General features: G+C 41.3%; 1 protein-coding gene across 1 annotated transcript in view; it reads right to left on the bottom strand.

Annotated features, from left to right (window-relative positions):
* Dcaf1 (DDB1 and CUL4 associated factor 1) overlaps positions 1-13,193 on the bottom strand; it is a 58,591-nt gene that overhangs the window by 9,707 nt on the left and 35,691 nt on the right. Inside the window, exons 15-22 of the mRNA XM_051140688.1 lie at positions 12,478-12,676; positions 11,773-11,855; positions 11,153-11,237; positions 8,035-8,268; positions 7,370-7,463; positions 6,684-6,788; positions 6,177-6,250; positions 5,579-5,680 (exon numbers count right to left, since the gene is read on the bottom strand). Of these exons, the coding sequence (XP_050996645.1) occupies positions 5,579-5,680; positions 6,177-6,250; positions 6,684-6,788; positions 7,370-7,463; positions 8,035-8,268; positions 11,153-11,237; positions 11,773-11,855; positions 12,478-12,676 (976 nt within the window). The remainder of the gene's footprint in view (positions 1-5,578; positions 5,681-6,176; positions 6,251-6,683; positions 6,789-7,369; positions 7,464-8,034; positions 8,269-11,152; positions 11,238-11,772; positions 11,856-12,477; positions 12,677-13,193) is intronic.

Below are 13,193 nucleotides of genomic sequence, written 5' to 3'. Positions count from 1 at the left end.
TGAGCTAGAACTCACTAGAGTAAACAAAGTTGGCCTCAAACTCAGAAAGATACAACTGCCTGAGTGCCAGAAGCAAAGCACACTGGACTACCATGCCCAAGAAGTAAGTTTTTGTGGATGAAGTTTGAACAAGTGGAATTGTGATATGAATTCCTAATTAAGAACATGAAGATGCTAGCTCAAGCACTCACAGCTCTCAAGCTCCACTTTTGGCTGCCTCACCTTCCCCAGGACAGAATCACAAGTAAGTCCCCGCAATGCCATTAGCCACCTGTGCTACAAACCAAACTATCTGGTTCTTCAGGATTTGTGTAAAATATTCACAGCTGTGCTTAATTTATTTAGTGTAGCATTTGTACATAGATATCTCAAAATTCTAGAATATCTGTTTTTTAAGAGAAATGGCTTATAGCCTATATTTCCTTCCAAAATATAACCCATCAGAAAACCAAATTCCGGGCCATACATTAAGACAGTTAGTCCAAAACAAGGAAAACTTTTTTTTTTAAAAATTCAGATACAATGCTACTGTCCAACATTTACTGTTCCATACTCACCTACTTCACACTCCTACTGCCTTAGCGCTGTTCCTGGACTGTCCTAAAACATCACAGCTTCTTTCCGTGTGACAGACACATGTGCTTTTCTCTCTTTACTGACAGAATTTAACTCTAGAACAATTTTCTTCTTGGTTTTTGGTTTTTTTTTTTTTTTTTTTTTTGAAACAGGGTTTCTCTGTATAGCCCTGGCTGTCCTGGACTCGCTTTGTAGACCAGGCTGGCCTCGAACTCAGAGATCTGCCTGCCTCTGCCTCCCGAGTGCTGGGGTTATAAGCATGCTCCACCACATCCAGCTTTCATTTCTTTTTCTTTTTCCTTTTTTTTTTTTAAGGAAAGGGGGAAAAAAAAAAAGACCCTTTCAGGAGTCAGCACATTCACCTCTGGCCAGGGATGCAGTTGGTGTGGACTCACCATCCGCTTCTAGGCAGTGGAGAACACACAGGAAGCACAGATTCCAAACAGAGATGAAAAAAGAAAACATTATTCCCTTGTTCAGAGTCTTCTTAATAAACTTAAAGTTAATAGTATTTAACTGACAACTACTGACTTTTCAAAATCTAGAAAAAAATTATCAATCTTCAATCTTTGGCTTCAGAATTTTCCCCTAAAAGCCAACAACAAAGTTGACTAAATTAGCTTTTTGTAATGCACACACCAAACACTGAGTGAATAATATGACCTCTAGCAGGTGACAGCTCATCAGTGCTCTTATGAACTGCCAGAAGCCATGCAGAGTAGCTGCCTCAGGACCAACTATGGAAGGCTAAGTCTTCCAGTACATTTCACTCATCAACATGATGGTCAGTTCATCACTTTCTGTAAAATCTCCAAACTTATTTAAGCCTCAGAATAATTGGCAACTTTTTCCACTTGCGCATACATGTGTGCGTGCATGCATGAGTGTGCATGCATGTGTGTGCATGCATGTGTGTGCGTGCATGTGTGTGCGTGTGTGATGTGCTCGAGTATGTACATAGATTAGAGGACATCTTGTGGGAGTCTGTTCTCTCCTTCCAACATATAGTTTTGGGGACTGAATTCAGGCATCAGACTAGATGCGGGCCTTTGTCTGTAGGTGGAGGAGACACACCCTCCTGGTAAGCTTTGTGCCCCAACGAAGCTGGTTATAAGTGAGTGTACGCCCTGCTGACATGAACTCACCAGACTCCCCCAAACCTGCAGAAAAGGTGTCAAAAGCTGGCTCTTTGAAGAAAGACATATCAAAGGTGCCCCAGAGACAAGTCCCTGGAAGTGTCCTGGGAGTGTCTCCTGCTATTGAGGTACGTTGGTTTAAAAACCCAGAGGTTGAGGGTTGGCAGGCGCATTCCCCGTTTCTCCTTCTGTAGCTCCCTGTCTTTGTCTTTCTTCTATCATTAAGCTTAGTGAATTAAAATCTCGCTCTTTGACTCTTGACTGTCTTTATTTTAACCAAGTGCGTTCAGTTATCTGGCCTTTCACAAGTCAGAGGCTCCCTTCCCATCCAGTGCTGAAGCTGGGGAATCTGGCCTGAAAGGTCCCTCCTGCCCAGGAGGCCTTCCTGGTGACCGGTTCTCAGGACAAGGCCTTCTTCAGCTGGCCTCCAGAAGGCTGAAGAAAGCTCTGGGACCAGATCCTCAGCCCAGCCTCCCGCAGAACGGAACCCACAACTAGACAGCAAATGACTAAATGCTGAGCCATTTCAATGATTGAAATGGGAATTACATTTGTGGTATTTAAAATGCATCTCAATAAAGTTCTCTCAATAACTACCATTTTATACAAGTACTTTAAGGCAACTGACCATTCATTACCCTGAACTTGTTTTGCTAAGGTGAAAAGGCAAATTCAAAGGTGTTGGTCACAGGTGCTTGCTTGCATCCCTAAGCCACACATGAGACACCCAAACCATCTGAGAAGACCAAAGAGCAGGTAGCAAGACCAGGATAAAATTTTGAATAGCAAATAACTCATATGAAAATGAAAAGTCTAGTTTTAAAAATCAGGTGAAGCATATAAACCAAAGTGGGCATTTAAAAAATTCAAGGAGGCATTCAAAAAGGTAATGAAGAAAGATCCAATGGGAACTGTAAATACATCACACCATCACAATAGTCTAGAAACAATTTGGATCAGCACAATAATGATACAAAGGGGACTAATAATGATAAATAATATAATACTTGTCCCAAACATCTGCCTTTTAAACTTGAAATGTGGCGGGTGGTAGCAGACTGCAGGTGTTAGCGCACAGTGAACTTAGCTTAAATTCTGAGCAATCTGAAAGTAGTCCTAGCTTGCCCATGCCACACACCTATGCACACAGCAAAGACCCTCTGGGCTAGAAAGTTTTCGCACTCATCTACACACTGGGTACCAGAGCAACTTGCCAGGGCCCACCTGAGCCTGCATACTTAGACACTGGCATCCATGCTGGGATAACCTCTACTGTTCTTTCAGAACCATAAAGTCAGAGCCCTTAACAACAACCTGTCCTCATTCCATCATCTTTCTGACTTAATTATTCAAAGGGAAAGCCAAGCAGACTCACACACAGAACTGGTCTTTTTCTTAACACATGCTCCCTGGAGAGGGTGGGGAGAGAAGTGCCACACTTAGGTTCGCTTGCTACTTCATAAAGGTCCCTGACTGCAAAGCTACAGCCTACCTTCAGTCTTTGCCTCTCTCCCCACCCCAGGCACTCAGGAATGAAGCCAACAGAATGAACAGCCCTTTACCTGTCCTGAGCAACCCTAGCTTCCTTTCAAGCTCCACCTTAAAAGACAGACACTAGGACTCACTGCTGATCCCCAGAGGAGCCTGCAGCCCACAGCCTTACAATCTTCAAAAATACGGAAGGCGGGCATAATGATGTTACACGAGTAATTTAAAGTACATATCAAGCTTGCTTCAAATGTACAGCTCAATATGCCCAGCCACCCCGTGTGCAGGGCTTGCCTGGCAATCAGGGGGCAGATGATGCGCTTGTAACTGTAAAGCCAAACAGGGAACCCAACACCAGAATTTCAAAGCTGCACAACAAATCACCCTTGTTTAATCAACACTAAAGTGTGTTAAAGAAGAACCTGAGTCCTTAGCCTACTGCACACAGAAAACTGCTGGGGTTTTTTTTATGTGTGTGTGAGTGGTTTTTTTTGTTTTTGTTTTGTTTTGTTCTAGTGCTGTTGTTTGTTTTGTAAATTTGCTTTGGGGTTTGGTTTTGTTGTTTTAACAGGGCATGGGCAACTTGGTTATACCCTAGGTCAAAGTTAAAAACAGTAAGGGGCTGGGGTGTGCTTAACCTGTGTTCATCAGTCTAGTGCCACAAAAGAAACAGAGAGAGCATGCACAAAAGGGAGCAAGAGAAAAAAAGAAAGTTAAACTTTAAAATATTTTTGTAGGGCTGGAGAGATGACTCAGCAGTTAAGAGCACTGGCTGCTGCTCTTCCAGAGGTCCTGATTGAGTTCAATTCCCAGAGGTCCTGAGTTCAATTCCCAACAACCACATGGCAGTTCACAACCATCTATAATGTGAACTGATGCCCTCTTCTGGTGTGCATTATCATATATATTAAATAAATAAATAAATAAATCTTTAAAAAAAAAAAAGAAAGAAAGAAAGCAAATGGAGAGAGCAGAGTTCTTCTCACCCTATGGCACATCCCATCCAGGTCCCTTACCTGTAGGACCAAGATTAAAAGTGAAGAAATTAACTCAAGATCTAGAAAGGGCTATTTTACTGCCCCTCATAATCTGGAGTCAAACGCTAATCCTTCAATTTCAACGGTGTCAACTCTGTAGCAGACCCTTTGAACAGGACAAAGGAAGTACACTAAGAGGGTCCTCCTGCAGGACCACTGTGAGCCCAGCATCATGAAATGCCGCTGATGCTCTCAAGTTGGAGACACTCTTCAAAACTGATGGTGACACAGCAAACATCAACAGCACAGACCTGACTTGTGAGAAAGGCAAAGCTAAGACCATGGGACATTAAACAGCCTATCTGTATCATGCTTATGTTTCAATTTCTCAAAACCATCAAGACGATCCTTACCTAGTCATTCCACTCTTACTAGCACCCATCTCCAGCAGAAGTGACTGCCTGGCTTACCCGGGACACCGGAGTATGACATCTGCTTCTCTTCTTATTACCATTATTCACATGAGGGGGCGGGGGTGGCACAACGCACATGTGGAGGTTAAAGAACAACTTGGAAAACTTAGAAAAAAATGGCTTTTCCTCCTTTTACTACCTGAGTCCAGGGAACTGAATTCAGATCATCAGACTTGCCAGCAAGCAATTTTAACCAATGAGCCATCTCACTGGCCCTACAGAAGCTGCTATCTTGAAGCCCCAAAAGGACACTATAAGAAGCATGGAAGTAAAATCAGAGATTGCTAGACAGCACATCATAAATAGGGAGCATGGGATCACTAGGTACTTGGTTTTTTTGTTGTTATTGTTACCATTCTGGTTTCAGATTTGTGCTTTGAGATATGGGCTGATCAGGTAGCTGAGCTGTGTAGACTAAGCTAGCTTCAAAATTGCAAGCCTTCCATTTTAGCATCCTAAGTACTGAGACAGTAGGTATCTCAGCAATACTACTTTGCTTATTTAAAACCTTGTACTACTGACAGCAGTTTCCTACTCCCTTTTTGTTTTAAATGAGTGTTGTAATACATCCATCTAAAAAAAGCTTTATACTAACAAAATTTCACTTTCTGTAAGTTTCAGACATATTAACAGGTCTTCCAAATATGGCAGCATGTAGAAGACTTATCTTAAAAATCCCCTCCAACTGCTAGGCATGGTGCCACACCTTTAATCCTGGCACTTGGGAGGCAGAGGCAGGGGAATCTCTGTGAGTTTGAGGCCAGCCTGGTCTACAAAGTGAGTCCAGGATAGCCAAGGCTACACAGAGAAACCCTGTCTCCAAAAAATATAAAATAAAAAATCAATCAATCAATAAGAAATCCCCTCCAACAGAAGAGCAGAGCACATATACCCCAAAGCTTAAACAGAAAATTCAAAGATCTCTGACCTGGTCCTCCTCTTCATCCTCATCTTCTGCCAGACGCTGCCTGCCCACTTCATAAAGTCTGCATACCGTGTCCATGTTCAGAGCATCCATACTGCCTTGATTCTGAAATGGAGCGGCCATCCTGAAGTAAGCAGTGAGTCAGAGGGCCTACTTCCACACTACAGCTCTGACTGGCGCCTTTTGCCTTCCTTGACCCTGTAACTAACAAAGCTGCCAGTTCCTACAATTATTTGGCTGACTCTGAAAATGTTACACCTAGAACAGAGTTGGGGGAAAACAGGACAGACGTTTAGGCAGTGGTAGCTGTGAGCACAGGAGATGCAACAACCACTGGACCAAGCTCATCTCACCTTGAATGGGAGACAAACCCTCCTCTGAGGAAGGAAGGGCAATCTGAGCTCAGAAGCCAGGAACTGAAAAGGGGGTTTTTCTCACTGTTTCTCTTAAGACTACAAATCTCCCAAGCCCTAGCAATCGAGTAAGTTATCAGGAATATTACTTTAGAATACATTGGTGTCAAATAAAATGCCTAAATATAACTTGGAAATTACCTTAAATACCAGAACAAAAGAAAAGTGTCTCTGAAAGCCCTCCTTACCTCAATGACAGCAAGATAGCAATCTTTGGTGTCTGTACACAGGTCAAAGATGTTCCGTTTCACATCAATAGTTGCTGAAAAGTAACATGTGACTGAGAATTAAAGTATTGCTGCGACCCACCTAAATGCCTGCTTTTTGTTTACAGGAATGAATTAAAGGACAATATTTAAGACTAGAAAGATGGCTCAACAGTTAAGAGGGCATACATGCAGAGGGTCCAAGCTCAGTCCTCAGCACCCATGTTGGGTGGTTCACAACCACCTGTAACCAACAAGGGGATCTGATGCCTATGGCTATTGTGGGCACCTGAGCTCTCATGGGCATACCCTTACACAGACATACACAGGCATACATTTAAAAAAATCTTAAGGGCCAATATTCATAGGTATTTCTATAACTTCTGTATTTGTCAGTAAGAAGTCCTCCTGGAAAAATGGAGGATTTTTAAGGAAGGATACAAAAACATAAAGGAAACAATGAACAGTATCAGCCCTTTTCAGACTTACCTATAGGTTTATAATCAGTTGCATTAAATGTTCGGAAGGATGACCCAAAAGGGCTTTTCATCCTCTCTTCCAATAAGTCATCTTCGTCATCTGCCTGCAGCATTGCTAACGGGGAGGAGAGTAATGAAACAGTGCTAAGTACCAAAAACACAAGTGACCCACAAATGAGGGAATTATAAAGGTCAACTAAGATTTTAGTGAGTATCCTTGCAAACCAATTTATTCTGCTTTTAGTTAGTTCTTCCCCAGGAGTCCTCATTACATATCCAACACACTGCAGCACACAATAGGCTCAATCTCTCAGTAAGTATTGTAGCTGAAGTTTTATAAAATATCCCAAGAAAAGCTGGATGTGAGGCAAGCAGATCTCTGTGAGTTCAAGGCCAGCCTGGTCTACAAAGTGAGTCCAGGACAGCCAAGTCTATTTAGAGAAACCCTGTCTCAAAAAAGAAAAAACCAAAACAACAACAACAACAAAATTATCTTTAAAATAATTGCTTTTTCTCCTATAACAACAAAAATGTTCATCTTCTCTTTTGTCATCATTTGTTCTTTTTTTTTTTTTTTTTTTTTTTTTTAAGCTTTTAATTTAACTGCTTTTCACAAGTGAAAACTTCTAAAAGTGAAGCATCCAATTAAGTGTGAGTGTTGAATGAGGAAAGAGAATGAAGCAAAGGGCTTGTTACCTCCATACATCACCGTCCCGGTGTGGTTAAACACCACGCGACACTGGTCCAGAGCAGGAACAGTGTGCAAAAGATGGAAAGTTCGAAGGTCCCACTAGGAGGGATGTGATTAAGGGAAACTGTTTTATACAAAATTGAGAGCACTTGGGTAGGACTGCGCTAGGCTTGGCAATCACTCTGTCAAAGAAGCTACATACCCCCAACCCAAAGAGGTTCTTCTCTACACCTCATGGAAACTGAGTGTCATTTCCTTTTCTCTAAGATTTATTTCTATTTATTACGTATACAGTGTTCTGCCTGCCATGTGTGCCTATAGGCCAGAAGAGAACACCAAATCTTACTATAGATGGTTGTGAGCCATCATGTGGTTGCTGGGAATTGAACGCAGGACCTGTGGAAGAACAGGCAGTGCTCTTAACCTCTAAGCCATCTCTCCAGCCCAATGTATCATTTTTCTTCCTACTAGGCACTGATACTTTAAATGCCAACACATAATATTGATATTCCTGCAAATAATCCGATATCCTTAAATGCTAAGTAAGCTACCCACTCTCCTCTTTTCATGTCTAGCAACTGATTTCTATAGAGCAGGTAGAAAGTAGTACTGAAATATCTCTGCATAACAAATCAGGTAACAAATGGAAAGACACGAGTGGCAAGGATACAATTTCTGTATTGATGATGACTTCCAGCCCATTTGGATGGAAAACACCACTGATATTCATGTTGAATTTGTCAAACTTGTGGATAGCCTGTGCAGAGCGGACATCCCAGAGGACGCCATCATTTAAGACAAGATCATCTGTAGGATTAAAGGTGGCACAGTTCCTCTTGTAGTTGTTGGCAAGATCTGGGTTAAACAGAGTCAACAGCTTGTTGCCAGTCTGAATATCATAAATCTTTAGAGAAGAAGGGGCGGGAAGAGAAAAATCAGACCAGTTTACACAGTGGCAGGTTTAAAGAGAGACTGATATGCCTCTCCATGCTCTCAAACCCCAGCACAGAAGCCCTGAAGCTGTACAACTGACTGCTGGGTTCCTGCCTGAGTGAATGCTGAGCACACCAGTTCCCTGCCGAGCTTGGAAAAATCCATTTCCCACAGTAAAATGAGAACTCAAACCACATTAAGAATTTAAAATAACCATTTTCTTCTTCTGTTTTAAAGAAACAGAATGTGTTTCCAAGGTTAAAACTTGGTAAGTTGTCATCAAAGATCAATGACAAACCACAAAATACTACTCAAAAGCTGTTAGTGAGATACCTAGTATTTCCTTAAAATTCCAGAGCCTATTTTAGCTCCATCATACTAAGAAATTCTCAAGTCTCACAGTCATAGAGGAGGGGAATAAGGGAAAAATGGAAGGGAGGGAGGAATGGGAGGGTGCAAGAGATGGGATAACAATTGAGATGTAATATGAATAAGTTAATAAAATATATTTTAAAAAAAGAAAATTGTAAAGTCTACAGTTTGCAACTGATACAGAGACCAGATCTCTCCATCAACTAAGACATGCCGTAACAGTTCCCGTTTAAAAAGATCCTCCTCTGATGCAAAGAAGGAGACATCATAAAGAAAGAAACAGCCTAGATTATGGACAAGACAACCAGCCTGGTTATCTCAAAATTCAGAGTCAGGAAAACTGGAGGAAAGAGCCTTACCCTTAAAACATGAGTAAGATGTAACCCAAATGGCATTATAATGAATCTTGACTAGGTCTTGGTTTAATAAAAAAAAGAAAAAGAAAAACCTTTGAAATCAAGTTCACCAGGAATAATTAAGAAAATTGAGTGTGGACTGGACAATAGATATGTGGGAATTATTCGGAATTGATTATATAATTATATTATTGTTAGAAGATAAATAGCATATAGATAAAAATGCCATAATGTCATAACCTCATTTCAAATATCTTTTAAAAAGAGAAATTTACACAGAAAATACTGTAAAATATTAAAATGAAAAATCTCGGTAACGAGTGTCTATATTTTCTTTCTTACATTTTCCAATATATTTTTATGTTTCCATAGGGGGAATCCTCTTTGGTTTACTGCCTCACATCCTCCCCAAGCTCTCACTTAGCCCACTTTTCCAGCTGCTTGAATGATAGTCACACTTCCTTCAGGATTCTGCTTAAAAATCACTGTTTTTGGGGGCTGGAGAGATGGCTCAGTGGTTAAGAGCACTGGCTGCTCTTCCAAAGATCCTGAGTTCAACTCCCAGCAACCACATGGTGGCTCACAGCCATCTACAGTGAGATCCGGTGCATGTAGTTGTACATGTAGATAGAGCATGTACAATAAATAAATAAACCTTAAAAAATATTTTAAAAAAAAAAAATCACTGTTTTTACTCTGCAACACTTACTACACAATATATAATATTTCTTTGTCTCCCTTATGAGGCTCCCTGAAGGCAGGGGTTTTGTTTTTAAGATTGACTGATTATGTATACAATAGTTCTGCCTGCATATGTGCCTGTCTGCCAGAAGAGGGCACCAGATCTCCTTATAGATGGTTGTGAGCCACCATGTGGTTGCTGGAAATTGAACTCAGGACCTCTGGAAGAGCAGACAGTGCTCTTAACCTCTGGGCCATCTCTCCAGCCCCAAGGCAGGGGTTTTATTTCATATAAAACTTGATAAGAAATCAGTAAGCTAGCCGGGTGTGGTGGCGCACGCCTTTAATCCCAGCACTCAGGAGGCAGAAGCTGGTGGATCGCTGTGAGTGCAAGGCCAGCCTGGTCTACAAAGTGAGTCCAGGACGGCCAAGGCTACACAGAGAAACCCTGTCTCAAAAAAACAAAAACAAAAACAAAAAAAACAAAAGAAAGAAAGAAATCAGTAAGCCTCTGCTGTCAGTTGTGTGTGGCTGACCCACACCTATCCTCCTAGAACCTGGTAGACTGAGGCAGCAAGATCTCAAGTGCTACAAAAAGAAATCCTGTATTAAAAAAAAAAAGAAAGAAAGAAAGAAAAGAAAAAGAAAAAAGGAGACAGGCAGACTGCTGTACTAATAGTCTTTTCAAACTGCCAGATTCATACTGCACCCTTTCACATTTTCCCCATATAGCTTACTGTTTGTGACAAAGTCTCACTAGTGGTCAGTACTAGTCTTGAACTCTTGATCCTCTTGCCCTCAAAGTGAGGAGTCACCGGTATTCCCAGTCATGTCTGGCTCTCTTGTAGTTTTCAACTACTTTATTTACTTGGATTCTGACTACAGGGTTGTTTTGGGGCTTTGGGGCTTGGGTACTTTGTGGTCTGAGATACTATAGGTTGGTTCTAGATCATGTTAGGCAAGAGTGCTCAGTGAGCTACATTCCCAACACAGGTCCAGTGTTTTACCTCGTGTTTTAAAGGAGCTGGGTGCAGTGGCACACACCTGTAGTCCCAGCACTCGGGAAACAAAGGCTGGCAGATATCTTAGTTTGAAGCCAGCCTGGCCTACAAAGCAAGTCTAGAACAGCCAAGGCTACACAGAGAAACACTGTCTTGAAAAACCAAGATAGATATAGATAGGTAGATAGATAGGTAGATAGAAAGAAAAGAAAGAAAGTAAGTTAGTTTTGAAGAGGCTCACTACTTGCTCAAGCCAGCTGTGATGCTGCAGTTTCCCTGTCTTAGTGTCTGGAGTGACTGGGATTACAGACATGGACTAGTATACTCACACCACTGAGTAATTTCTAGCTGCCAACAAGAAACAATCTCACAGTACCTCCAGGAGATTTCAGTGTGAGCACATGGGTAAAAACAACTTGTAAGAAGCAGTCTCTTAAGTACTTACATGGGCAATGTCTCCTTTCGTGCCTATGACCCGATCCTGAGAGTGCTTGCTGAACTCAACATAGTGATCTTCTGTGAAGGAATGCCTACGAATAATAAAATTACTGAGGTAATGGACTGTTAAGACAGACTCTTCAATCACCTGCAACTTCAGGTAATTTTCCATCTTGCAAATCACATGCACCTGAAGATCCTTGGTTTGCAAAGAACAATTACATACATAGATTAAAAAGCAAAGGCCCTCCATCAGTCCACCAGAGCAGATCACAAGAATGGAGTTTGCTGGTTGGAGAAATGGCTAACACAGGACATGTGCTTTTGAGATATCCCAGAAGTCAATACAACTGTCATGTGAACAAAATACATAAACGTCCATTTGGAGCTTGTTGAATAGCCCACTGTATAATGGGAATATAGGCATCAAAAGATTATTTGTAATAAACTCAGATAAAGCCTTATTAAATATGAATTTCAATGAGAAAGGAAGAAATTATCAACAGTTAACATTACTCCTCTTTTCCCAAAACAGCTTGTAATTTCAAATAGGATGAAGGGAAATAAAGTGGATAAATAAGACACAAAATACAAGATACTATGCTATAAAAGCAAATAAATACATACTTCATATCAAATACTGATTTCATCCCCCAAAGTGCAGACAAAGGCTGACTCCAAGTGGCCGATGTCAGAAGCAAGGACCCATCCTACAAGAGGAAGGAGTTAAAAATCACTAAGATTTTAATTACATGTGACTACAGGGTACTAAAAAAAATATATTTACAACCAGGGGCCTAAAGATGTTTTTTTGTTTGTTTGTTTGTTTGTAACTTACTTATTGTGCATGTGTGTATGATTTGTAGATATGGGGATGTGTGTGCCATGCATGCACAAGTCAAGACAACTCTATAGAGCTGCCTTCTTCCACCCTCACACGGGTTCCAAGGAACAAACGCAGGTAGTCAAGAGCTGCACAGCGAGCACTTTACTCACTGTCCCAGCTTGTGGGCCTGGCTTTTATTTGTTTTTCTTTTGTTGAAATAGGATCTATGTACTCAGGCTGGCTGAGAACTTACTCTGTAACCCAAACTGGCTTTGAACTCACAATCATCCTGGCTCAGTTTCCCATGTACCACCACCATACATAATTAAAACTCCCCTATCAATACCTGGCCAATCCCTCACTTTCCTTCTGAAATACAAGTCAACATCAACTAGACTTCCTAGCTAATTACTCATCTAAAATAAAGCCCCATAAACATGAAGTCTCCTTTAACTCTAACTCCCCAATCCACCTCAAAATGAGAGCACCAGGAAAGAAGCCCTCACCCTGGAAGGTTCCAGATGTGTGATGGCTGAGTTGTGACAGTTATAGCTGGCCTCTTCCTGTCCACTGAAGACATTGTAGAGCTTCAACTGTCCTGTACAGGTACCCAGCATCAAGAACCGCTCCCGGGCTGAAAATGCACAGCAGGTAAAGCCACTTTCATCTTCATTAGCTTCCCGGAACACTGAAATAGGGCGAAATCTAATTGGAAGAAAGGGGTGGGTGGGATAAATCAGAACAAAGAATGTCTAGGAACTCTGAAAAACAGTAACTTTGCTAGAAGGTATGTGAGAAGCATATTATGTTTCAAAACGTGAAATCTTTCAAACAAAAGTGGATTCTAAAGCAGTACAATGACCTTCAGTAATTTTTTGGTTTAGTTTTTTCTGATTTTTCAAGATAGGTTTTTCTGTGTAACAGCCCTGGCTGTCCTGGACTCACTCTGTAGACCAGGCTGACCTCAAACTCACAGTAATCCGCCTGCCTCTGCTTCCCAGTGTGCTGGGATTAATAGTGTGCACCACCATGCTCAGCTAACCTTCAGTAGTTTAAATTCTCAATGAAAAAGACTAAAGTGTGTGGTCCCATGTGTGTAAGATTTATAAAGAATCACACAGAAGGCAACTTGGCTGGCATAAAAGGCAAGTTTGAGAAATGGCTATAAATAGTGAGTTCTAAAAAAAATGTATTGATTGTGATGACAGCAAAGGGGTCAAAA

This window comes from Acomys russatus, chromosome 32, assembly GCF_903995435.1.
Source record: "Acomys russatus chromosome 32, mAcoRus1.1, whole genome shotgun sequence".
Lineage (NCBI taxonomy): Eukaryota > Metazoa > Chordata > Mammalia > Rodentia > Muridae > Acomys > Acomys russatus.
The sequence above is the reverse complement of the archived record's forward strand: the minus strand, read 5'-3'. Positions and strand labels throughout refer to the sequence as shown.